This window comes from Lacerta agilis, chromosome 3, assembly GCF_009819535.1.
Source record: "Lacerta agilis isolate rLacAgi1 chromosome 3, rLacAgi1.pri, whole genome shotgun sequence".
Classification (NCBI taxonomy): domain Eukaryota; kingdom Metazoa; phylum Chordata; class Lepidosauria; order Squamata; family Lacertidae; genus Lacerta; species Lacerta agilis.
Genome location: NC_046314.1, coordinates 107,049,961 through 107,076,668, shown reverse-complemented (window position 1 = coordinate 107,076,668; position 26,708 = coordinate 107,049,961). Strand labels below are relative to the sequence as shown.

General features: G+C 43.9%; 1 protein-coding gene across 2 annotated transcripts in view; it reads right to left on the bottom strand.

Annotated features, from left to right (window-relative positions):
- ACYP2 (acylphosphatase 2) overlaps positions 1-26,708 on the bottom strand; it is a 52,187-nt gene that overhangs the window by 23,031 nt on the left and 2,448 nt on the right. The window contains exons 2-3 of one of the 2 annotated variants that reach the window (XM_033145085.1): positions 26,379-26,395; positions 23,248-23,357 (exon numbers count right to left, since the gene is read on the bottom strand). In XM_033145085.1, coding sequence (XP_033000976.1) covers positions 23,248-23,357; positions 26,379-26,395 — 127 coding nt within the window. Of the gene's footprint in view, positions 1-23,247; positions 23,358-25,146; positions 26,396-26,708 lie in introns of those variants that run through there. The other variant, XM_033145084.1, reaches the window with a different exon arrangement.

Here is a 26,708-nt window from a genome sequence, read left to right as displayed (position 1 = left end):
AACCTCAGGTGAGATGGAGAACCTGAACTGCCTGCTGCTGGATCAGCTCAATGGCCCATCTGGTCATTGGCCAACCAGATGACCATGGGAAACCAGCAAAGCAGGATTCAGGCACAAGAACACTCTTGCCTCCTGGGGTTTCCAGCAGCTGCTATTTGGAAGCAATGCTGTTGACCCCCCAGTCAGCACTCATTCCCAGCCTCTCTCCTTACTTACAACCAGCCTAGAGGTGGAGCACTGCCTGTTAGCCTCCTCCATGTTGACTTTGTAGAATTCATCAAGGAGGATGGGGACGAAACCAGAAATAGTTGGCTCCACCTGCAATTGACCTCTTTGACTTCTGCCCTCCCAATGCCAATGAGCACCAGCCTCCACCCACTGAGTCACCTGCAAGTTTAGTTAGTTTTTGAACATGGACTTTAGGGGAGCATCACCTTCTCCTTTGCCCCAGGCGGCAAAATGTCTTGGACTGACCCTGCTCAATAGAAGATTACTCAAAGCAGGAATTTGATCCTGGGCTTGCTACATACAAGCAAAGAACATGTTCCCTACAGCACACTGGCTTTTATGTCCAGGGAGAACTATAAGAGACCTTGAACTTTCCTTAGTTATGACCTGCTGAGATAGCATTGGGTCTCATAGCCCCGCCACACGTGTTTGAAATGTATATCGGGTGCTTTATTTACATCTGATTCCATCAGTGGATCAATCCTGGGGATGTGGAAATCTCCAAGATTACTTCTGCTCAGGTGACAGTGACGCAACACAACAAGAGCCGTTTCAAAATACAAGTTTGCTCCTGTGGATTCACATGAAGTCGGGCTGCTGCTTGCTAAAATTAGCCGCACCTTCACAATCATAATTTGTGTTTCCATACTGAATAATCTGAACCCTGATTAACAGCAACAGATATCTGGGTTGGCGTTTCTTTGGGTTGGTTTTTTTTTTTTTTTTTGATAACTTTTATAGGCAGACTTCCTTTATTGGCCCTTACCAACATTGGCATAAATAACTGTTTTATGCATTTATGCTGCTGCCTTAAAAAACAATCAGGGGAGGAGGAATCTACTCCTAGACCTGTCAGCTCTGACGCTCTTTATGCTGCATGTTATTGTGGGTACGGCTGTTGGAGAATTCTGATGAGAATGGAAATAGGAGCAGAGATTGCCGCTGTTTGTTTATTTGGCCCATGTCTGGAATGGAACGCAATCCAATGAGTAGATTATTACGGTATTTTCCTTGTGACTCCTTCCAACTACAATTCTGTGATCCTTCTGCAACAAATGCATTCACTGGTACAGTGGAACCTCGGCTGTCGAACGCTTCAGAAGCCGAACAATTTGGAACCCAAACGCCAACAACCCGGAAGTGAATGCTTCCATTTTTGAACAATTTTCAGAAGTCGAACAGCTTCCGAGGCACATTTCTCCATTTTTTCAATAGATTTTGCCGACCGGCAATTGCGCCTCAGTTGTCAAACATTTTGGAAGTCAAGCAGTCTTCCGGAATGGATTACATTCGACAACCGAGGTTCCACTGTAGTCTAAATGTGCAAAGAGAAGGATCGATCCGGGTGGAGAATTCCACAACTGTGATGCCACCAACCAAAAAAAATCCTGGCCATGAAACAGGAAGCTCTGGAGCTGATCTCAGAGCTTGGGTAGGTTTGGATGTGTGCAGATGTCTAATTGCATGTCTTTTGTGCCCGGCTCTGTTTGGTGGCTCTTGTGGCTTGAGAAAACAATGAAAACAAAGTAGACCTCACAAGGCTGAAGTCTTCCTGGCCTAGGTGGGGTGGGTGAAGCAATGCTTCACATCCACTGGTCCCACCCTGGCTACGAGCCCTGTAGAGCCTGTTGATGCCTGGCTTACTGCACTGGCAGAACCATAGCTGTCAACTTTTTCCTTTTTTTAAGGGAAATTCCCTTATTCCGAATAGGATTCCTCGCAAGAAAAGGGAAAAGTTGACAACTATGGGCAGAACGATGCCTGGCCTCTGCATGCGGCAAATTATAACACACCCCTCCCTTTGCCCACCCTTGCAATGGCCAGACAACATCTATTTGTTAAATGGCCCGTGCTCTTTGTCTCTTGAATCACGTGCCAAGCTGCCACTTTACGCCTGATCAATAACGATTAATAATTTGGCGCCTTCCATTTGTTGTGTGTGTGTGTGTTCCTTTCTTCTTTCGCGCCATTACTCCAGAGCCCTCCCCAAGAATCTTCGCTCTGAACACACTGTCCCTTTTCTTTGCAATGAGGCTACAAGCCATTTATTATCTAAGTAACTCCCATGCACTCTTGAGTGCCTTTGTGTCGGAGGGGCAGTGGAAGGGGGGGGTGGAGCGGGGCGGGTAGAGGCTCCGGCAGCTTTAAGTGAGCCTCTTTGTTAGCTACTCCCCAGCAGACATTTAAGCTGGTAGGACTGGAGTGTCCTAAGGAAAACTGAGTGAAAGCACTGTCTTGAGCCCATAAATCTGCATTAGCTATGGTAGTTCTAGCAGTGACTTGTGCCACTGCATCCAAAGTGGCATTGTAAAGGCTATATCCATCACCAAAGGAAGCCTAACAGAAAACAGAAGAGGAGGTCTGCTTTATCAGGCCAAAATGCCCATTTAGTTTGCAGTGGCCAACTAGATGCCAATGGTAAGCCTGCAAGCAGAACCTAACCAAAACAACACTTGACATTTCCAACATCTGATATTCAGAGGCATGGTGCCCACAGCAGTGGAGGTAGAACAGAGCTCTCAAGGCTGCAGTCTATGGACACCTTATCTTCTATTAATTTGTCCAATCCTCATTTAAAAACATCCAAGTTGGCGGCCATCGCAGCTTCCTCTGGCAGCAAAGTCTGTAATTTAACTATAAGCAGTGTGAACAAGTATTTCCTGTTATCTGTCCTGAATCTTCCAAAGTTCAACTTCATTGGATGCCCACAAGTTCTGGTGAGGACGGTTTTCTATCCAATTTCTCCATTCAAAGGCATATCATTTCATAAACTTCTTTCATGTCACCTTTCCCTTGCCTTTTTTGCAAAGTCCCAAAGGCTGCAATCTTTTCTCGCGGGAGAGCTGCTCCACCCCCTTGACCATTTTGGTTGCCTTTTTCCCCTGAAGTTTTCCCAGCTCTACAATCTCCTTTTTGAAGCCAAACGACCATAAATGTCTACAGTATGTGGTTGCACCATAGGTCCTTGTGGACCACAAGCTTAACACGAGTCAACATTGTGATACAGCAGCAAAAAAAAAAAAAAAAGCTAATGCTACTCTAGGCTGCATCAACTACAACTAATCCAGAATGCGGCAGCTAGACTTGTTTCCTGTTTGGCAGGGGGTTGGACTGGATGGCCCTTGTGGTCTCTTCCAACTCTGATTCTATGAGGTTGGCCACCAAGATCATGGAACACTGGTCCTGGAAGACCTACGTTGGCTCCCAGTACGTTTCTGAGCACAATTCAAAGTGTTGGTGCCAATCTTTAAAGCTCTAAACCGCCTCGGCCCAGTGTACCTAAAGGAGTGTCTCTACCCCCATAGTTCAGCCCAGACACTGATGTCCAGCTCTGAGGGCCTTCTGGCGGTTCCCTCCTTTACAGGTTACAGGGAGCAAGGCAGAGGGCCTTCTTGGTAGTGGCACCCGCCCTGTGGAACGCCCTCCCATCAGATGTCAAGGAAATAAAAAAACTTTCTGACTAGAAGACATCTGAAGGCAACCCTGTATCAGGAAATTTTTAATGTTTTACAATTGTTTATGTGCTGTAAGCCGCCCAGAGTGGCTGGGGAAACCCAGCCAGCTGGGTGGGGTATAATAATAATAATAATAATAATAATAATAATAATAATAATAATGAAGCATAATGTCCAGATCAAGGGAATTAATAGGAACACTATTCTGTCTTGGTCAGAACACACTTGGAGTACAGTGTCCAATTCTGGATGCCACAATTTAAGGAAGATATTCACAAGCTGGAAAATGTTCAGAAGAGAGCAACCAAGGATCTGGAAACCAAGCCTTATGAGGAAAGGTTGACGGAGGTGGGTATATTTTGCCTAGGAAAAAGGAGACTGAGATGTGATATGATAGCCATCTCCAAATATCTCAAGGGATGTCACATGGAAGATGGAGCATGCTTGTTTTCTCCTGCTCTGGAGGGTAGGACTTGAACCAATGGCTTCAAGTTACAAGAAAGGAGAACTAAACATCAAGAGGAACTTTCTGATAGTAAGAGCTGTTCAGCAGTGGAACAGACTCCCTCAGAAGGTTGTGCACTCTGCTTCCTTGGAGGTTTTGAAGCATAGGTTGGATGGCCATCCATCATGGATGTGTTAGCTGTGATTCCTGCATTGTAGAGGGTTGTACTAGATTACCCTTGAGGTCCCTTCCAACTCTACAATTCTATTATTTGTATGGCAGGAGTTATTATACAAATCAGGAGTTTTCTCAGGACCATGTTGTATGTTACATCGTGTTCTGTATATGTCCGTCCCATATAATGAAAACAAAATAAAATAAGAAATTCCTTCCAGTAGCACCTTAGAGACCAACTAAGTTTGTTCTTGGTATTAGCTTTTGTGTGCATGCACACTTCTGCAGATACCACTTCTTCAGATACCATGCACACTTCCATATAATGAAGACCCCCAAATACAACAACATCTAAATATATTAACTGGCTCACACTCATCCTTCATTATCATTGCCCTTCCTATTCCCAGGCCATAAAGGAAGGCTGGAGCTTGGAGTCAGAAAGAGAACTATTGTTTTAGCAGGCTCTCAGTCATGCCAGGGACCATGCAGGTTTTTCCATGTGCTTTGTTCCATGTAACTATTGGGGCTAATAATTAACTATTAGTGATGGGGAAGACTTTGATTCAGTTGACAATTAAGGCAAATCTACCTAATTCACACTTTCTGGAACAGCAGAAGAACAAAAACACAGCCATACTTTGAAATTCACACTTCTCTGAATTTTGTAATGCAGATCTTCATCCAAGTTATGTGTACCAAAATGCATATGCTAGAATGAAGCATGCACAAAAAAGCGTATATTAGTGAAAACATACAAAAAACTCATTATATTAGGGGGGAATAAGGGAAGTGGCATGCGGATGTGCACAGTAGGAGAAATTAGTACTAAAATGATGATGAATTTTCATAAGGACTTGGGGGAGGGGAGTCACGCCCTGATGTAAAAATCTGGATTTAAGATTGGAAAAATGAGGAACTAACTGAAACCAAAATCGGCAGATTTGCCTGTTTCTAATACCTTTTTGAATCATCCATAAATCTGTCTCACCCTTAAATAAAGAGAGAAACTATATAAGAATGATCCTCAGCCTTAAGAGCCATGAAATTACAGGAACTGGCTGTGTGATTTTAAAAGGATGTTTACTACGACGTGTGGCTTTCATTCCCACAGCTAAATGTGAAATTGACAATAGTAATGGGAAACAGGAGGACTGTGGGTGGACTAAGATGGAGACCGAGGCCTGAGAGAGAGAAAAATATTTCAGTGTTCTGAGGACAAGCAATTAATTTTACTGCTGTTTCCAAGCTATGTTTGCCTAGCTCCAGCTATGAGCATCAGACTGCACACCATGTTTTTCCTCTCATGAGCGTAAGAATGAATGAAGAACCCAGCTGAATTCGGTCGAAGACTCACCTTGTCCAGTACTTGTCCATCAGAGGTCAAGGAGATAAACAACTACCGTGTTTCTCCTAAAATAAGACACCGTCTTATTTTTTTTTCGCCCAACAAAACACAGTATGGCTTATTTTCAGGGGATGTCTTATTTTAACGGTGTCGCATCGGTACGCTGCATAGCCACGCCTCTCCAGGCTGTTTTAATGGGAGGTACCACGTCACTATGGCTTATTTTCGGGGTATGGCTTATTTTTGGGGAACGGCTTATATTTCACAAATGCATAGAAACCCTGCTATGGCTTATTTTATGGCTATGTCTTATTTTAGGAGAAACAGGGTACCTGACATTCAGAAAATACCTGAAGGCAGCCCTGTTTAGGGAAGTTTTTAATCTGTGATATTTTAATGTATTTTAATATTTGTTAGAAGCCGCACAGAGTGCCTGGGGAGACCCAACCAGATGGGCGGGGTACAAATATATTATTATTATTATTATTATTATTATTATTATTATTATTATTATTACTCGGCTCTCATAGTGACCAACCAGCTTGAAAGCTTCTATCTGAACACGAGATCACTCTCTCCACTTGTGATCCCCAACAACTTGCATAGAGACATACTGTCTCTGACAAAGGAGGTAACACACAGCTTTTGAGGTGAGTAGCTCTCCACTTACTGCAGCTCCCATCAAGCTACCTATCCGTTCTGACTGCTAAGAACACCAATTAAGACACTTGGTTTGATGCTGACTTTGTGTAACGTCAACCGTCCCTGCACGAACTTCTCTCTGCTGCTGGGATTATGCATGCTTTCGTAGCAAAAGCTGAATGATATAATATTTGCATTATCAGCAGGCTAAGACTTGTGATCCAACAGAATGAGGAACCGGTGAAAAACCAGGAATCCCCCAAGATTATGTGTTGCAAGCATGCAAAAAAGAAGATATGCATTCTCCTGGTCGAGGGAGGGCAGATGCCAAACACTTCTTCAAATGCTAGAGGAAAGAATAAGGATGATCCAAGAAAGGAAGCTGCTTGCAGCTGACACTTTCACGGATGGGTTTGGGAGTTCCCTAGTACGGATGAGTAACATGCCCACCCACTGAAGACCGAGCTGCTATTTACAGCCGTGCCCTTTAAATGCTAACTTCCAAGAGAAGTTGTTAACTCAGAATGTCAGAGATAACACATTGGAAACGGAAGGATAAATGTCCTAGTCACAATGCTACACCACATCCCTCTCGCCAGCAAAGTCAAGTCAACAGCCCATCTGCTTCGCCATCCTTTTCACACAGTGGCCAATCAGATGTCCGTGGGAAGCCCACAAGCAACTGGTTTTCAGAACCACACTGACTCCAACAGAAGAGGGAGAACACAGCCATGGTGGCTGGTAGCCCTACCCGCCATAAAATTATCTAATCCTTTTTGAAAGCCATCCAGAGATGGTGGCCATCACTACTTCTGGTGCGATAATATATATCCAAACTTTTCCAACCTAACGCCCTCCAGATGTTTTGAATGACACCCCCAGCCAAGGCAGATGTTTATATAATGGTGGAGGATTACAAATACCTAGCAATAGTATTCCTCTCCCTTCATATCTGGGGACGTGGTGGCTGTTCACTCACCACCTTTAAACAGTGTGAACCTGGAAGATCTGCTAGCAAACAGTAAGGTAAAGGTAAAGGGACCCCTGACCATTAGGAACAGTCATGTCCGACTCTGGGGTTGTGGCGCTCATCTCGCTTTGCTGGCCGAGGGAGCCGACGTTTGTCCACAGACAGCTTTCCGGGTCATGTGGCCAGCATGACTAAGCCACTTCTGGTGAAACCAGAGCAGTGCACAGAAAAGCCCTTTATCTTCCTGCTGGAGCGGTACCTATTTATCTACTTGCACTTTGAAGTGCTTTTGAACTGCTATGTGGGCAGGAGCTGGGACCGAGCAATGGGAGCTCACCCCGTCGTGGAGATTCGAACCGCCGACCTTCTGGTCAGCAAGCCCTAGGCTCTGTGGTTTAACCCACAGCGCCACCCACGTCCCTAGCAAACAGTAGTGGCTAATAAACAGAGCTGTGCACCAGAAAGTCCCTGCTTCAAATCTCATCTTCTCAAAGATCTCACTTTGGCAAGCCTGTCACAGTCTAAGCCTCCTTGTGTTAATTTTATGGTTGTTCAGCTTCCTTCCTTCTTTCCCTCCTTCCTTTTCTTTCTTGAAATTCATCTCCCTCCCTCAAAGGCAGATGTGAACAGAGCTGATGTCATTACACTTTAAATTTCATGTTGTTTTATGTGAGGTTCTGTGTTGTTGTTGCTGTTGTTGTTGTTGTTATTTGTTGCACTAATAAGGTTTTAATGATTGGATTGGATTGGATTTGCCTGTTTTATTGATTTTTGGAAACTGTTCAGGGAACTTGGTTGATGGGCATCTAGAAACAAAGCAAATGCAATATGGAGATCAATAACACCTGCTGATCTAGCACAGAAGAAATGCTAAATTTTATTTCTGTGGTGCAGCAGTTGGGGTGTTGGGCTAGGATGTGGAAGACCTGGGGAGGCCAGTGTTCAAAGCCCCCCTCAGCCTACTGAGTGATCTTGAGCCATTTGGTATTTCTCCGCCTCACCTACCTCACAGGGTTGGTGTGAGGATAAAATGGAAAAAGCAAAGCACAATGGATTCTCAAGCCATTCTTTTATCATTTGGCAGAAGCCACAAATAGCACAGTTAACAGTGCTAAATATTTATTAGGAAAGATTAGGCCTTGGCTGTCATCTTTGTCTGCAACATCACACATGCAAACTTTCATATACAAGTTGGGCAGGAATACAAAGGATTTGGTCCTGCTCCTACCTGCATCCCCAGAAGGAACCTCACATAAAAGAATCCGTATCTTTTTAGATAGTGTGACATGTTTTATGGTGCCCTAAAGGCCAGTGTTATTCACACTGACAGTGGCTTTCATTGGAAAGGTTGATTTATAGGGCATGTGAGCAGTTGCAGTCTGAGGTGAAAAGAACTGGATCCCCTTCAGTCAAAGCAATTAGCGCGTGCAAATTATGTAAGTAATCCTCTGGGTGAATGATTCTACAATTCTATTCTAGCACCAGGCAACTGAGGCAACTGCCTCAGGCGGCAAATGCTGGGAGGCAGCAGGGATAGTCTCCCAGGTGTTCCTACTTAACAACAACAACAACAACAACAACAACAACAGTAATAATTATAATAATTTTAATTTTCTTATTTAAACCCCACCCATCTCTGGGCGGCTCCCAGCAGAAGATAAGATAAGATTTCTTTATTGAAATTGTACAGGACAATGAAATTGGATGCAATCCCATAAAAACAACATAGAACACACATGATCAAACATTAAAAACTTCCCTAAGCAGGGCTGCTTTTAGGTACCTTAACCACTTAAAAGTCATACCCTGTTGTTGGACAGAAATGTGTTTATGCTACATGGTCTGTCCTGCACCCCTCATTCATTCATTCATTTAATATACTACCTTTCATCTGAAGATCACCGGGCAGTTTAAAACATAAAAATGCAGAATAAAAGCAAAATACATATTAGCAAAACACACACACACACACACAAAATACCTCCCATAACCCACCCATCCCAAACTGTTGCCCTCAGGTTTGGCTACCCTATTGCCATTACTGAAGTAAGATTCCAATATCAGTCCAGTATTTTTCTAGACTGGAAGGGGGGCACCAAGCAGAAATGTATCTTGTGCTGACCCTAGCTTCTTTTGAAGAGCTGGGGAGTGAACTGCAATCTTTAAACCAATGAGCTGTACTAAAAATAAAATAAAACATGGATGTATAGTAGGGATGGATGAGTCTGTCGATTTTGGTTCCTTCCCATAGCTCCTTTTCCCACACTTAAGTTCAGTTCTCCACATTAGTTTGCTTTTTTCATCAGTTGACTGCAATTTTTTCCCTTATGTACACATTTTTGTATGCAATTTTGCCTAATGTGCTTCTTCCTCTTCTTCTTCTTTTTCAAGACAGTTCTCCCCAGGGCTTTTTTATTCAGCTAGAACTCATTGGAACTCAGTTCCAGTACCTATCAGGAGGGTGCTATAGCACTGGTTCTCCCTAATATATAATGTATAATGTACTTTTCTACATTATTTTCACTAAAGTGTGCTTTTTCTGGATGCTTTACCCCGATATATTCATTTTTGTACCCCTGATTTGGCTGGAGAACTACACTGCAAAATTCAGAAAAGTGTGAATTTCAAAGGCCGGCTGTGTTTTGGTTCTCATATTGTTTTGGAAAGAGCAAACTGAGCATCAGGAAGAACTTTTTTGATGGTAAGAGTTGTTTGACAGTGGAACAGACTTTCCTCAGAAGGTGGTGGACTGTCCCTCATTGGAGGTTTTTAAGTAGAGGCTGGATTGCCGTCTGTCATGAATGCTTTAGTCGAGATTCCTGCAATGCAGCGGGTTGGACTAGATGACCCCCAGGGTCCCTTCCAACTCTATGATTCTATGAAATTAGGTTAGGTTCATGTTTAAATGCAAATTGAAATGAATTTCTCCTCCAGCCCTACCATGGTCTCTCACACATGTATGCACCTTGTTAATGCCACCGCTAAATTCACTTTGATTTCACCCCCGCTTCCCACTAATATAATAGGCACAGTGTTTAACAGCATGCACAGACATCATTAATGCCATAGATTGTGCATTATCACCATTATGTTCATCAAGTATCTATGTACACCATTCCTGCTGGCTATATTTGGTAGGTGCTTTATTGCTTTTTGGATATAAAAGAGTTGCAAGTGAAAATAATAAGCATCGGAAAATGACCTTTGGCTATGGTGGTTGTTGTTTTTTACTCGTTTACATTTCTGATATGTTTCAAAACAACATTATTGGATTGCTGCTATGTTGTTAGTGGTCCCTGCTCCTGCCAACCTAGCCGTTGGAAAGCACATAGTGCAAGTAGATAAATAGGTACCGCTCTGGCGGGACGGTAAATGGCGTTTTCGTGTGCTGCTCTGGTTTCGCCAGAAGCTGCTTAGTCATGCTGGCCACATGACCCAGACAAACTGTCCGCGGAAGCAGACCAACACCGGCTCCCTTGGCTTTTAAAGTGAGATGAGCGCAGCAACCCCAGAGACGTTCGCAACTGGACTTAATTGTCAGGGGTCCCTTTACTTTTACCTTTTAAGCTTTCCATCAGTGCAAGGAAGCTTTCCTTTTTTCCTACTGCATACCCATTTCTGTTTGGGAGATTACCCCGACCCTCCTGGAACAGATTTGGAAAAGGCACAGGGCATGCACACAAGGAGGAGAAGGGAGGAAGTCTTATTGCACAGGCAAAATTCCTTGCACTGACAGTACGGGGGAATTGGATGCCATCTTTTATTTTCTGCAAGCTACTCTGTGTACAAATTTTATTTGTAGAAGATATGGTATATAAATAAGCCTGACTTTGACTCTAAGAGGAAGAATGAACAATGAAGCAATAATACGAAGGACTTTATTGCAGAGAGTGAATTGTTTCAGGATTTCTTCCAGAAATTTTAAGTCCAAAAACACTCTCATTGTTTCGTTTCTTTTCTTTTTTAGGGTAGAGCAGATAGCTAGAGGCCCACCCTGTTAAAGGAGTGGACCCTTACTGATAGGAACTCCACCTCACACTGTAAATCATCCAGAAAATTAATCTCAGTTGGCCCAACTTGAAGCCCCTAAGTTTCGCTTTCTTAGAAGAGGACATTTGAAAAGAATTTGCTCCACCCTGTATCGCTTGCCAACCCAAGGAAGGCTCTGTTTCATTTCCCAGAGGTAACGATTCTAGGAAAATTGTCCTGGTGGCTCGGAAAGCAGAGAGCACAGGAAGTGAGGATTTTGAGACCTGCCTGAGAACTGAAGCCAACTCACTGGAAAGAAGCCATTGGACACATGTTAGATAAAACATTCCCTTCCTCTTCACCAAGGATGACTGCTTAGGGAACAAAAGAAATTAACGAGCGAACATTCCCCACATATGAAATCAAGGGTTTAGCATGGTTTGTTCTTTTCAGTACAAATTGTGAACCTTTCTTTTTCATTCATCCAGGGCAGCCTTCCCTCGGGGGGGGGGGGGGATAATTTGTTGAGCGCTCCATGCTGGAAGTGGGTGAGCTGGATTTCCCCTCTCTTGGAATACTGGCAAACATTGAAAAATGGTACACCCTTTGTTCACGGAGGAACTAGGCCTTCAGTTTTTGGAAGAAGCAGCTTTCCTCACAAACCACTGCTGGGGAGTTGCGGTTAAGGAGATATTGGTAATGTTCTTTCCAGCGCAGTGCAGTAGCTTCCACAAGGGCTGACATTGATGCCAAAATCCAGCATCGCCTGAGCTCTGTGAGTGCAGCTTTCTCCTGACTGAAGTGCAGTGTTTGAGCACTGGGACATTATAATAAATTAATAATAATAATAATAATAATAATAATAATAATAATAATAATAATTTGTTTATACCCTGCCCATCTGGCTGGCTGGCTTCCAACAGAATGTTAAAATACAATAATCTATTATACATTAAAAGCTTCCCTAGCTCGGGGGTCGCATAACTACCGGTAGTTAGCATGCCAGAGTCTCATTCGTTATCGGAATTAACCAGACAAATCACTCCACCAACTAAGAACGGCAATGCACCACCAACCACAGAATCAAGAAAGAGCTATCCATCTGTCAATCCTTTCCGTGTCTGGGCCAGGTGAGCTTTCCCTTTGTAAACAACCAAAATGCTTGTTTACAAAGCTACTGTACTACCAACCTTACTGTATGCTTGTGAAACGTGGAACACTTATAAACGCCATCTCCTCAAAAGATTCAATCAACGGTGTCTCCGAAAAATTTTACACATCACTTGGGAAGACAGGCGAACTAATGCCAGTGTACTGGAAGAAGCAAAGATCAACAGTGTTGAAGCAATGATTCTTCAACATCAGTTTCATTGGACTGGTCATGTTGTGCAGATGCCTGATTATCGTCTTCCAAAGCAACTACTCTATTCTGAACTTAAAAATGGGAAACATAATGCTGGTGGTCAACAAAAGGTTTAAAGACTATCTAAAAGCAAATCTAAAAAAATAATAATATGCAGTATAAATACCAACAATTGGGAAACACTTGCCTGTGAGCACTCCAATTGGAGAACAGCCTTTACCAAATGTGTCGTGGGCTTTGAAGACACTCGAACTCAGGACGAAAGGGAGAAACGTGCTAAGAGGAAGGCACACTTGACAAATCCACACAGTGATCAACTCCCGCCCAGAAACCAATGTCCCCACTGTGGAAGGATGTGTGGATCCAGAATTGGCCTCCACAGTCACTTACAGACTCATTGTTAAAACCATGTTTATGGAAGACAATCTTACTCGGCTACGAGTGATTGCCAAAGAAGAAGACTGTTGGGGAAATTTGAAAAGCATATTTAGATATGATGTTGTAGTCTTTCTCAATGAAAAGTTAAACAAAAATACACACTCAGTGGACCTAAGTCCATAAATGTGTGTCTAATGTAGATCTCTGGATCTTGGTAACTGCAGAAACAGAGTATAGTCTGAAGATATGTGAGGCCATCACTTTCCTGGAGCTAAGCAGGTCAGGATAATCCAGAGTCTTGTGAATCAGTTTCCTCATTAGTTTCCCGGTCATCTGATCATTCATTCATTCTTTTTTCAGTAAATGTGTTGTTAATGATTTGTTGTGCAGCTTCCGGGTGCCTCCTCTACAGGAAGTGCCTCTGCTGCAAGGGCACAGCATTTCTGCTGGATGCAATGACTTTGCTGCTGGGGAAATGCATTTCTTCCTCTAAGTAGCACGTCCATTTCTGTTGAGAGCGCTGCATCAGCTTAAGATCAGACATAAGATATTCAATTTACGTGGGGGGAAGGAATAAAGGGGAGGGAGCGAGGGAATGTTGCAAACTGAATTTAAGGCTGGAATAATGAGGCACTTAGGTGAAACGAAAATTGATAGGATTCGTCCATCCCCGAAACAAGACCACCGGTCCAAATGGCTTCCGTTCTCCTTGCAATTGCGCAGAAAGCCATTGCAACCCGGCTATCCAAAATACCGGTACCACTTCATCTGGAGAGGATACGGATTAAACCAGGGCTTTCTGTATGCAAAGCAGCTGCCATGAATGTATTGGGGCCCCTTTCATGTTCTTCCCTTTAAAGGGCAGCTTCTATAGCTCAGCTAAAGAACACAAAGGCACTCCAAGCTGGGGAAAGTGCTGACACAGGGAGCAAACTGACTAACGCACAAGTGCATTGAAGAGCCTTCGACTACAGTGGGCTTTAATTCATGCCCTGACACTGCCAGCGCGCTCTGCATGCCAAGTGGCTCGGGCTCTTGACTCCTGAGTGCTTCTCCCTGGCCTCCTTCGTGCTATTGCCATCAGTCTCCTCCTTTCCTCTTTTCTCCTTTGTGCTTTCTCAGAGGGAGTGGGACAGAGAGCCTGGAGCCAAAAACAACTGATGGGATAATAATAATGGGAGGGGGGTCATTGCCAGGGTAGCCTATGCCTGATCCTCCCAGCAACGTGGGGTTGGGGGTGGAAAGATTGCAACGGAGGCCTTCTGAGGGCACAGGGATGAAAATGAAGAGAGAGGGAAGGGACAGGCGAGCATTCCATAGGAGCCTGCGGGGAATCTGGGAAACACAACACACACACACATATAGATGAAAGATAGTGTTCGATAGTGGTTAGAGCACAGCTTTCCAAACTGTGTGTCGGCTGCAGGGTGTAGGTGTGTCATGTGAACGCTCCCCATGCTCCTCCCAGGACTGGAAAGGGGTTAGTTGAACCTCCGGTTTGCTAGTACAACGGAATTACTGTGTCGCGAAATGATGCACGTCTAAAAAGTGTGTCACCAACGTGAAAAGTTTGGAAAGCTCTGGGTTACGAGGGTTGGACTTAGGTCCTGGGAGACCAGGGTTCAAATTTGCGCTCAGTCCTGAAACTCACTGGGTGAGCTTTGGCCTGACGCTGACTCCCAGTCGAACCTACGTCACAGGATGGGCAAGGTTACAGCACAGACATGGTGGCTCTCGCCTCTCTAAGGATGCTGCCCGCATCCTCAGGCTTCACAAACTGAAATGCTTTCATGGCCACAGGACAAGTAACAGCCAGATACATCCACAGGACCCGATTCAACGACAGCACTCAAGTCAGAGCGGATCTGAGCAACTTTGTCTGCAAAGTGTGCTGCAAATTTTTCACAGCGGGCTGTCGAGTGGGCTTCTTGTGGGCCAGGGTGCATAGCCACATAGAAGTAACTCCTGTTGAGTTCTTTAAGGCTTACACCAAGGTACCTGGGTACAGGGACTGCAGCCTTAAAACTGTTGCTTAATTCTCCCAAGGAAATCAACCAGACATAACTAATGTATTTTAATATTTGTTGGAAGCCGCCCAGAGTGGCTTGGGGGACCTAGCCAGATGGGCGGGGTACAAATATAATAATAATAATAATAATAATAACAACAACAACTACTCTTTGGGCTAGATTGGGCGGTTTGTTACCAGTATTAATATGGACATGCTCTTTGGAGAGGTGTATGTCCAAAGTTGGGTGCGAGACGCTGTAGAAAAAGATTCAATATGGAAGATGTTATGTACTGAGTTGAATAGGATCCAAACTGCAGCAGTCTGATTGGTCCTAGAACAATAGGATTGAGATTGCAGCAGTCTGACTGGTCCCAGAACAATAGGATTGAGATTGCAGCAGTCTGATTGGTCCCAGAACAATAGGATTGAGATTGCAGCAGTCTGATTGGTCTGCAGGAGCCACCCAATCCAGCTCCAGGTGGAAGTAAATCCGCACTCTGATTGGCATACAGGAGTATCCCGGAATTAGCCAATCACATGGGGCCCATTGTGTAAATAGTGTATATAAAGCAAACGTTTTGGGGGAACTACATTCCTCACTACTATGAGCTGAATAAAGAGCATGAAAATCACACTGGACTCCGAGTATCTTTCAGAAGATGAGCTGGAAGTAACATTTGTTAAACTTATGGAAGTCAATTACAGATTTTGAAATAGTTAATAATGGATTTTGGGATGCACCTAGGAGCATAAACTCCACAACTCTGCTGTGAATGCATTAGAAAGTGGGGGGGGGGGGGAGAGAGAGGCTAATATACAATTGCTAGCTAGCTAGCTAAGCTTGTGGCATTTCCATGCAAAATGACCTTTAAGAGCCAAGAAAATGTCATGATTCAGCTTCTGCGAGGAGACGTTCTGCAAAATCCTAATTAAGAGATTGTATTAAGCCTTCAGCTGGCAGAAAGAATTTTGTCACATTCATACAAATGCGGGACAGCAACTCCGTGGGAATTTGGTTTCCATGAATTTGGAGAGAATCGTTAATATATGTTGATTACTTTAATTGCTAGCATTTAAAATGAGTACACAGGCCTTCAAATTGGGTGCAAACAATATCAGACAAAGTTTAAGAAAATGGGAACATAGAAAGATGACTTTTGCCTGGGGGTACTATGGTGCTGGAGGAGACTCTTGGGAGTCCCATGGACTGCAAGAAGATCAAACCTATCCACTCTCAAGGAAATCAGCCCTGAGTGCTCACTGGAAGGACAGATCCTGAAGTTGAGGCTCCAGTACTTTGGCCACCTCATGAGAAGAGAAGACTCCCTGGTCAGTTTACAACCCTGCTGGAATTATTATTGAAAATCCCAATGGTGTTAATTCAGCCGAGGTGCAATATTCATCAATCGCCAGCTCTCTCTTCAAATTTTCCATCAGGTATGATACCCTTTAGGAACATGGTTACTACTTATAGCCTCCGGCAGGAACAAAGAACAGCCTTTTTCAATCGCTTCTAAATTTACATTATGTCCTTGCTCTGAAAAATAAATTTACCTCCACCTCCAGCAAGCTTCCTACCTCCTGCTCTGGAAATGAGAATTATGCTGCGACGTAAACGTGGAACAAGCTCCGCACCAAAAAAGGAAGGCCTGTCGTATCATGGCAGGTTACTATAGCAACAATGGGAACAGCTTCATTTTTGGACTACAGATCAAAAAGCACAGCTACGAACGCCTCACCATTTGTGCTTCTCCAAAACAAAAAGCAAAAATCAACCAAACAGGAGTCTTCTCAGTTTTTGCCCTGAAATATTTTGAAGAAGTGTGCATGCACACAAAAGCTTATACCAAGAACAAACTTAGTTGGTCACTAAGGTGCTACTGGAAGGATTTTTTTTTTTTTTTTTGTTTTGTCAATGATAAAATCAGTTTCATCAACCACAGGTCCCTAGGAGCTGTTGGACTACAAACCCCATCATCCTCAACCAGTCTAGCCAATAGTCAGGGATGATGGGAGTTGTAGTCCAGCAGTGTCCGGGGACCCAAGACTGCAAAGCACTTGAATTGACTTTTAAAACTTCATTCAAGGGATGTCTCGAAGTCTAATAGCTAAAGAGATTTCCTTAAAGAGAGCCAGCGTGGTGTAGTGGTTAAGAGCGGTAGACTTGTAATCTGGGGAACCGGGTTCGCGTCTCCGCTCCTCCACATGCAGCTGCTGGGTGACCTTGGGCTAGTCACACGTCTTTGAAGTCTCTCAGCCTCACTCACCTCACAGAGTGTTTGTTGTGGTGGAGGAAGGGAAAGGAGAATGTTAGCCGCTTTGAGACTCCTTCAGGTAGTGAAAAGCGGGATATCAAATCCAAACTCTTCTTCTTCTTCTTCTTAGTGAGCTCTAATACCTTGGAGAGGATCACAGAATCACAGAACTGTAGAGTTGGAAGGGACCCCAGGGTCATCTAGTCCAACCCCTTGCAATGCAGGAATCCTGACCACAGCCATCCTTGGGTGGGCTCGAACCACCAACTTTCTGGTTTAACAGTCAGATGCACTGACTCATTGTTGCACAGAGAACACGATCGTTCAACAACTTTGATGGCTGGTGCCTACCAGCAGCTGAGCATCTCTCTCTACCTCCCTGTGTGAGGGCTGAGTTCAAAGAGAATGAGAATGAGGGTATATATAAGTAAGCACCTCTTCCACTATTTGCCAAACCATGCCTTGAGATCTGCTGGACAGACCCTACTGATGGTTCTGCCTGCAGCCATGACCTTTTCAACATTCACTGCAGATGTGCTTGTTCAGTTTAGCCCTGGGGTCAGCAACCTTTTTCAGCCATGGGCCGGTCCACCGTCCCTCAGACCATGTGGTGGGCTGGACTATATTTTTTTTGGGGGGGGGGGACGAACAAATTCCTATGCCCCACAAATAACCCAGAGATGCATTTTAAATAAAAGCACACATTCTACACATGTAAAAACACGCTGATTCCCGGACCATCCGTGGGCCGGACTGAGAAGGCGATTGGGCCACATCCGGCCCATGGGCCTTAGGTTGCCTACCCCTGGTTTAGCCTTTGGGGACTGTGGATACAGATGGCGAACCTCAGGCCTAGGGACCAAATAGGGATTCTCCCTAGGCCACACACTCTCCAGAGCCATACCCCTTCCCCATTCCTGCTTTGCATCCTCCTTGAGTACTTTTGCCAGGCTGGAATGTAACCTTGAGCTCATATCATGCCTCTTGCTTCCCTGGATGGAGGACAGAGAAGGGTGGGTGGGTGTCAAAAAACAAACATACTGTACCAAAGTGAAGTTCGCATTTGTTGCCCCACTCACTTTTGCCCCTGGCCCTCACAGGCATGTGGCCCTCGGAATGTTGCCCACAAGGGAATGTGGCCCTTGGGATGAAGGCATTTCCTCACGCCTTTTCTAAGGAAAAGCTGTTTGCATTTGGATGCATTAACGTGGACTGTGCTTTAAAGAACGACCATGTCTTTCTGCGCGCTGGCTTGACGTGCGCTCTTAAAAATAGCAATAATAAAGGACATGAAACAGGTGGCATTTTGGTGATGCAAGAGTCCAGTATCCTCTCCTCACACTATAAAGGACGTCCCTTCTGAAATGCTTTGCCCCTAAGAAAAAGGAGGAGCAGAAAGGTGCACATTGTATTGCTTGTGACAGCATTCTGCTGGGGTGATATATTTACCATAATCAATGAAAATAAAAGGGGCTATATTCTCTTAGGAAGCTGTTTGGTCAGACCATTGGTCCATCTAGCTCAGTGGCAGAGCTTCTCCAGGATTTGAGGCCGGGTTCTCTCCTACGCCTACCTGGAAATAAGGGGACGCGGGTGGCGCTGTGGTCTAAACCACTGAGCCTCTTGGGCTTGCCGATCAGAAGGTTGGCGGTTCAAATCCCCATGATGGGGTGAGCTCCCATTCCCCTGTCCTAGCTCCTGCCAACCTAGCAGTTCAAAGCATACCAGTGCAAGTAGATAAAATAGGTACCACTGTGGCGGGAAGGTAAATGGCATTTCCATGCGCTCTGGTTTCCGTCACAATGTCCCATTGCGCCAGAAGCGGTTTAGTAATGCTGGCCACATGACCCAGAAAGCTGTCTGTGGGCAAATGCCGGCTTCCTTGGCCTGAAAGCGAGATAAATGCCGCAACCCCATAGTCGCCTGTGACTGGACTTGACTTAACCGTCCAGGGGTCCTTTACCTTTACCTCTTTTACCTGGAGATTGTAACTGGGACCTCCTGCAAGCAAAGCAGATGCTCTAACACTGAGCTACGGCCCTTTTTGATTGGCAACACAGGGACTATTAAGACGCAGTAGGAGGTAAGATTCCATGTTGCAGGGAAAGAAGAGATTGTCTCAGGAGGCAGCTAAAAATAGGTGAACATCAATGAGAAGTGTAGTGCATGTTACCATTACCCATCAAACAGCTCCACCTAGAGCTCAGAAAGTTAGGTCCTTTGAGAAGCCAGCTTCAGCAAGACTTGTTTATCCATAAGCTTTCTAATTTTATGTTCAATAATACTTCCCATCAGTTTTCCTAAAACAGGTGTTACACTAAACAAACCATAAGTTCCTGGATCCCCCAAAATCCCTTTTCAAAAATTGCTGTTACACTGCCCACTTTCCAGTCCTCTGTTGATCTTTGAGACAAGGTACATATTTTTGTTAGAAAATCAACATTCTCGCATTTTCTCAGCAACTGTCCATTTACATTCCTGTATTGCAGAGGGTTGAATTAGATGACCCTCAGGGTCCCTTCCAACTCTACAGTCATGATTCTATACATATCCATTAAATCAGATAGCGCTGTGCTCAATATTGGTTTAACAACACCTACAGCTTGCATCAGCTCCTGGGTGCCACTTAAGTCCAGGGTTGCTATGGGGAACTGAAGTTCAACCATTACTCTAGCATTTCCTCTTTAGGATGCTTCTTCGTTTTCATTCTCCATCTCAAGGTGACCCTGAGCATTTTGGCCAGGACAACATGCCTCCTCCAGCACTCAATTATTCTTGGATCCTGGTATCACCACCCACAGTGATTCTGTGGGGTTTCAAACTTGCTAAGACTCTGTGTCCTCTTTTGACATACAGAGCAACACCACCTCCGAAATGCCCTTCTCTGTCCCTTCCTATACAGTTTATATCCAGAGATAACTGTGTCCTACTGGTCCTCTCCAATCCTTTATGCCCACTGTATCTATGTCTTCTCTAAGACCCAACCCTCCAGCTCACACATCTTGGCTTGGAAGTTTCAAGCATTAGCGCAACAACACATAAATAGGGCCTCTCTCCAAATGTGCTTGATACATGCATTTTACCCTACAGAGCTTTGGCTCTCTGAATTGCTGCTGTGTGCTCCTGCCCTCTGTCTACTTCTACCTCACCCACACCTGAACAATCATAAATATTTTCCCCCTCAACCTGATGATTTGTTCTGAATCAGCTCCTCTCGACTCCCCCCATGCAATCAGTTTAAAAGCTGCTCTGCCACTTTTTTTTTAAGCACCGTATCTCTGGCTCTATATCTGCGTCCCCAGACCAAAAAAAAATATGACATTCCTATCTTGAAATCAAAACAACACATAAATTAATGGCCCCTTCACATATTATGCGAAACGATCAGCTATCTTGGCAGAAATACAGCATTTCTACCAAACTAATTGCCTCTAATCAGCCTTACACAACAGAAATTAGAGTGCCTTTGATTTATTGCATTCTGTTTCCCCAGCATTACTCAGTACTCTCGTCTTCTTCCTTCCAAGTACTAGACTAACAAGCCTCCGCCCTTTGCTCTCACCCTTTTCATCTTGGCACCTGGCCACGTTTGGAGTTGTTTTTAAACCATTATAAGAGGAACCTGCAGCAAAAGGGACTGTACCCTCACCTCCCAGCAGGACTGCTCAAGTTATTCAGGATCCATCCCAGGCCATCCAGGATGTTCTCTGGGGATAGCCAATATGGAACCATCTTGATGTTGTTGGACTACAACTCCCACCACTCCTGAACACTGGCCATGCTGGCTGTGGATGATGGGAGTTGGAGTCAAATATTCTCTTGAGGACACCATATTGACTATGCCTTCTATATAATGAATGCATGTATGCCATGAATATGGAGAAATTCAGAATGTGGTTTGGGGTACAACTTAATAAAAAACCCACCAAGTTTCTATCCCTCATTTTTTGAAGATTTGTTCAAAAGAGTGTGAGCAGAAGCTGATGAAATCTCTGAGGTCAGAGGGGTGTGTGAATACAATTCTCAGTGGCAGGGGCTGGGACTTCAGTGCCAAGCAGAGTTCCTTGACCCACTAAATTATCACAACCAAAGTAAATAAAGATCCATAGTAAAAACAGCAGGACAAATCATGCAAAATAATCACACAGATGTGTATCAATCTCGGCTGGTGGGAGTTGCAGTGTGGAAAGCATCAGGCTATCTGCAAAAAACAACTCTATGGAACTCAGAACTCTATGGAACCCCTTCTCTCCCTATGGTGCAGATTCAGTTCATTCTTCAAACAGCTTTGCAATATTTTCCAATGAAAAAGCTCCGCCCATTGTTTCTTCTGACTCCGATAGCTTAGGCTTGACCCATAGGCACAGCTGGGGCTACTGGTGATGTATGGCCAAATGGGTGTATGTGGAGCTGATTACATCCAACCTTCTCATCAAAGATCACATGTGCTTGCCTACGATGTCATCAGCAAGCTCCCAAACCAAAAGGGATCTCAGCAGGCCCCAGCTCCACCTTGAATGCCACCCATTGCTTGGGGCCAAGAGACATGGGCTAGTCGTCTACAGGTCCCCCCATCTTTAGAAAGCTGGAAACAGCTATACAGTATAGCAAAGTAAGGAGGACTCTTAATAGGAATCCTTAACATTTCCTGGCAAATATAAGCCCTAAGGGGGTCTTCTAACAACAGCCCCTCCTTTTGAAGGGCTTGGGCAGACTTCAGATTGTTTAGGAAGGTGGGCGTCCTCAGAAGTCACATGTCACCTCCATAAACGGAAGCCACAGCTGCAGCAATTATGCTGGTTCCCTTAATAGGAAACCATTTGGCGAGAGACTGTTCTGTCTCTGGGTGCTTGTAAGCCATTGCTATTTTCAGGCGGGATTCAGTCATATGCCAGCAAATCCAGGTGGTACAATTAAAGCAGATATGGAGCTCTTGCACAACACTGGGAGAGCAGGCTTCAAATCCCCACTCGGCCATGAAGCAAGTGGCCCGGTCACCATCAAGTTACAGGGAGCCAGGCAGAGGGCCTTCTTGGTAGTGGCACCCGCCCTGTGGAACGCTCTCCCACCAGATGTCAAAGAGAAAAACAACTACCAGACCTTTAGAAGACATCTGAAGGCAGGCCTGTTTAGGGAGGCTTTTAATGTTTAATAGATTATTGCATTTTAATGTTCTGTTGGAAGCCACCCTCAGTGGCTGGGGAAACCCAGCCAGATGTGCGGAGTATAAATTTATTATTATTATTGTTGTTGTTGTTGTTGTTGTTGTTGTTGTTGTTGTGAGGGTTGTTGTGAGGATGAAATGGGGAGAATCATGTGCACAGCCCTGAGATTTTTGGAAGATAAAAGTGGAATATAAATGTGATAATAAAATAAAATATCAGACATTTGCAATAAGAAGTGTGACAGGGAAATGCACTGAAAAGAATGGAGTAATAATTATTTGACGCAATACTGGAAATGGAAAACCTCCCCAAGAAACACATCAGAATGAATGCTCGATAAACAGCCAATGTTGTCTAACTTCCTCTACACACTTTGTGCAAATGAATTAGGGTGAATGCTTAATAAGCTGGTCATCTGGAAGTGACAACAGAGCCAACCTCTCTAATTTACATATCTAGGGCAGTATCCAACGTAATAGTTTCACGTGTGCAGATTACCGCTAGCACAATGGGGAAATTCTCCCTCTTCTCCCTCTGCACGCCACCCCCAAATCTGATCCAGAGGGTTGAGAGAATCCCCAGAGCAGATATAGGGGGTGCCAGGGACTGGGGGAGCTCCACAGTGCTAACAGACATCCTTGGCTTCACCGAACTACTTACTTAATGCAAGGTTGAATATAAGTCCAAGTGAGCAAATTGTTTCATTTAAAACCTGGAGGAAGTCCAGTTTAGAGCTTCAGTATCATTTCCCCAAACCATTTTGTTAATCGACAGAAGCGTTTTAACCAATCCAGCAAGTTAGTGAAGCCAGCACAGCACACGTTTCAGGAAACGCTGTACTTACATCTCCTGTACTTTATCTTCTGGACCCTGTACCTGGCCAGTAACCGTCCCTTGTCTGGTATTTTTAACCCAGCCAACTACTCCCATTTTCCTAGCTTTATCTTCTGTATACTGGTTGAGGGTTGCGGGTAACAGGGGGGCGGGGTGGAAAAAAGAAGAAGATACACAGATTTTATGCAGTATCTGAAATCATATAATGCAGCTCAGCCTTAAAACAACACATTTCTTTCTGCACAATTTCCCCCCTAAGCATTCAAGAGGACCAACAGACATGGAGTTGCATCCCACAAGTGTCATATCTTGCTTTGCAGAATGTCTGAATGCCGTGTGGAAGTCTCAAGAGTTTCCTGTTTCGTCCAAACCAAGAAATTATGGTTACTGGCTGTGAAACAAGCCATGATTCAAAAACCAACTTTATAAATGATGATTTAGGATCCTGGCTTGTATAGAAACTGCCCACCAAAGTTTCCTGGTTCAGCAAAACAGGAAACTATGGTGGGTTAGCAATCTTTGCTTTGCATCCAGGTGTGCAACAAAGAGAGCAGCAAAGGAGTTGTGTACAAAACCAAAAGGCTGCTTCATATCTGGCTTATTAAACACAGATGTAAGATCAGGCATAGGCAAACTCGGCTCTCCAGATGTTTTGGGACTACAACTCCCAACATCCCTGACCACTGGTCCTGTTAGCTAGGGATGGAGTTGTCCCAAAACATCTGGAGGGCCAAGTTTCCCTATGCCTGTGTAAGATCATCCAAGTGTTGACATGGGTGCTTAACAATTTCAGTTAGAACTTTATGATGGGGCCTTTCTTAGAAGAGTGAATTTGAGGTTACATTCTCCCACTGCTCTTTAAAAATAAAATTTTACATACTTTTACAGTACACTGCTTGCACTTCTATTATGTTCCTGTTAGCATAATTTGCAAGGCATCTTAAGTTTAGATGGACAATGTTGGACTGCTAAGGAAAAAAAGACAAGTTGCATGCTGCAATAAGCCAGGAAGTCTTCATTTAACTTTCATTCACTGTTAGCCTTCAAGCTGGGAAGCCGTGGTTACCGAGTTCAGAACAAACCAGAATCTATCCATGATTTGAAGTTGGCGTAAGAACTTGGTTTGTTCCAAACTTGCTCACCACAGTTTCCTAGTTTGGACAAAACTGGAAACTATGTTTAATGGAAGACTTCTGGGTTTGATAGCAGGACACAAAGAAGGAGAAGGTGTTGCATGTGCCAGAACAAAGCTCATTAGTATCTGAATAAAGTTATTAACTTGCTTTGGGCACACAGAACATGTTGCATAGTTCATTGGAATCTACTAAAAAGAGAAAACTGAATTAGCTCAGTATATAGTTTCCGACTTCCCATCTTGAAAGCACGTATCATTTTGTTTCCAAATCTCCCAAACCCCCAGATGTCCAAAAGTGGCAAAAGAGAATGGGTGGGATCTTAGCTGCAAAGAAACTAGCTATTAAGAAAGAAATTAAACCATTAAGGTCCATTTCTTAAATCACTTGAAAATCTCTGGAGCTCTACTTTCATTTCCAACACCAGCATATAAATAAAATCATGTGCTCAGACCAAGACACAAAGGCTAAAATTTTCCAAAAATAATTATCAAGCTATCTACAAGCTCTCAGTAACACCACTTGAAATTATCAGATGGACCTCTGGCCCAGAGAGAGACCCTCCACAAGCTTTGAATAGAGGCAATAGAGGAATAGAGCCTTGTATAGTTTTCAAGGGCATTGTATTTTAACAGGAACATGTGTCCACATTTACAGTATTTACAGTAGAACCTGATTTTATGAACTAATTGAGGAGATAAGAGTTCATAAAATAAAGTTCAGAAAACTGTGCTTTTGAGCATCACAGCAGCTACAGTGCTTTGAGAAAGACAAACTGAAATGCTTATTGATTTATTTTTCAGTCATACAGTGCATTATCAACAGCAACAGATCTATCATTGGACTATGTCAAGAATCAAGTTTTTTATTATTGTCTTTTCTTGCTGCCAAAAGTTCTGATCTTATTTTTGTTTCAGAGAATTCGCTATCTTCTTTGCAGCCAAATCTCTCAGGCTTTTCAAAAACAGGAGCTGTACCACATCGCTTTCTTCTTGATCTTCCAGCCACTGCAGAGCTATTTCTAATGCGTTGTAAGCTTCCGAATGTGAGGGTCCAGGAACGACAACGGTGTTGTAAATGCTCTCGGCGTCAGAGTCCTCCTCTGTTTTGAAATCTGTAAATTCTTTTTTGAGGCACTGAGCAGCTGGCTGATCAGCAGAAAGCTTCTCATGATGAATACCAAGGTGGTGAATCCCATGGCGAGACTTGAACCGCGCCAGCCATCCTGAGCTAGCCTTGAAATCAGGGTTGCCGTTCAATTTCCTGTTCATTTCCAAGGCCTTTTCACATAGAAGTGGGCCTGAGACTGGCTCGCCAATATTTTTCATGTGGGAAAACCAAGCATAGAGAGCATCTTCCAACGTCGAGTTCTTTGCACATTTCATCGTCTTCCGCTTCTTTTTGCCATTTTCGCTGCCCATCATTGAGACAAAATGCAGGAGTGTATCTTTGTTTTTCTTGAGTTGTGAAATTGTGGACTTCCCAATTCCGAACTCCTCTGCCAACACTGTTGCCGTTTCGCCTTTCTCCAACCTTTCCACAATCTCTATTTTGCTTTGGAAAGTGAGCACTGTTCGCTTGCGTTTCTTGGTCACTGTGAAAAACGGCGTGTTGCTCATACATAATCTTTCCATGCTGTACGTTTGGGAGTATGGGCCACGGGGAGATCAAGGGGCAAAAACTCTTAAGTCTATGAGACCTTTGCACAAAGTTAAAGTTCATGCACACGTACCGTGGTGCTTTTTCCTCATCTGGTTGAGTAAGATGGCTCATAAATGTATTGTTCATACAACTAGTTTTCATAAAATCAGGGTTCTACTGCATTTTATAAAAAGGATCTCCGTTAAAACACATACCACAGACACATAATACTTAACTGTTCAGATTAGCTTTGAAAACTTGGCATTACAGACTCTTGGGGTCTCTGTACAGGCCATAGGGCTTATTTTTATTCTTAGAAATATGATACAGCAGCGGTGAAAGATTGATGTACTTCATGTTGTCTTACCATTCTGAAACATACACCTAGGAAAGAATAAAAAGAACATTAAAATAAATTAATGTTTTTTATTCAAACTAGTACAACAACATTTTAGCATGTTCAGGAAACAAGACGCCAGAAACACTGATAGCAAGTGGTGCACGTTTGCCACAAAGTTTTTGTTGTGCTCGATATAACTATTTGCAAATTGACAGATGATTAACTCCTATGTCCTCTGATGTAGCAAGCGAGCTATAGATTTGCAGTAGAAATGGGTGTGTGTTTCCATCATGAAGCTCAGCTGTGTGCCACTGATCTTTATGTGTCTGCTGGATTTCATGGAGATACACAGCCATA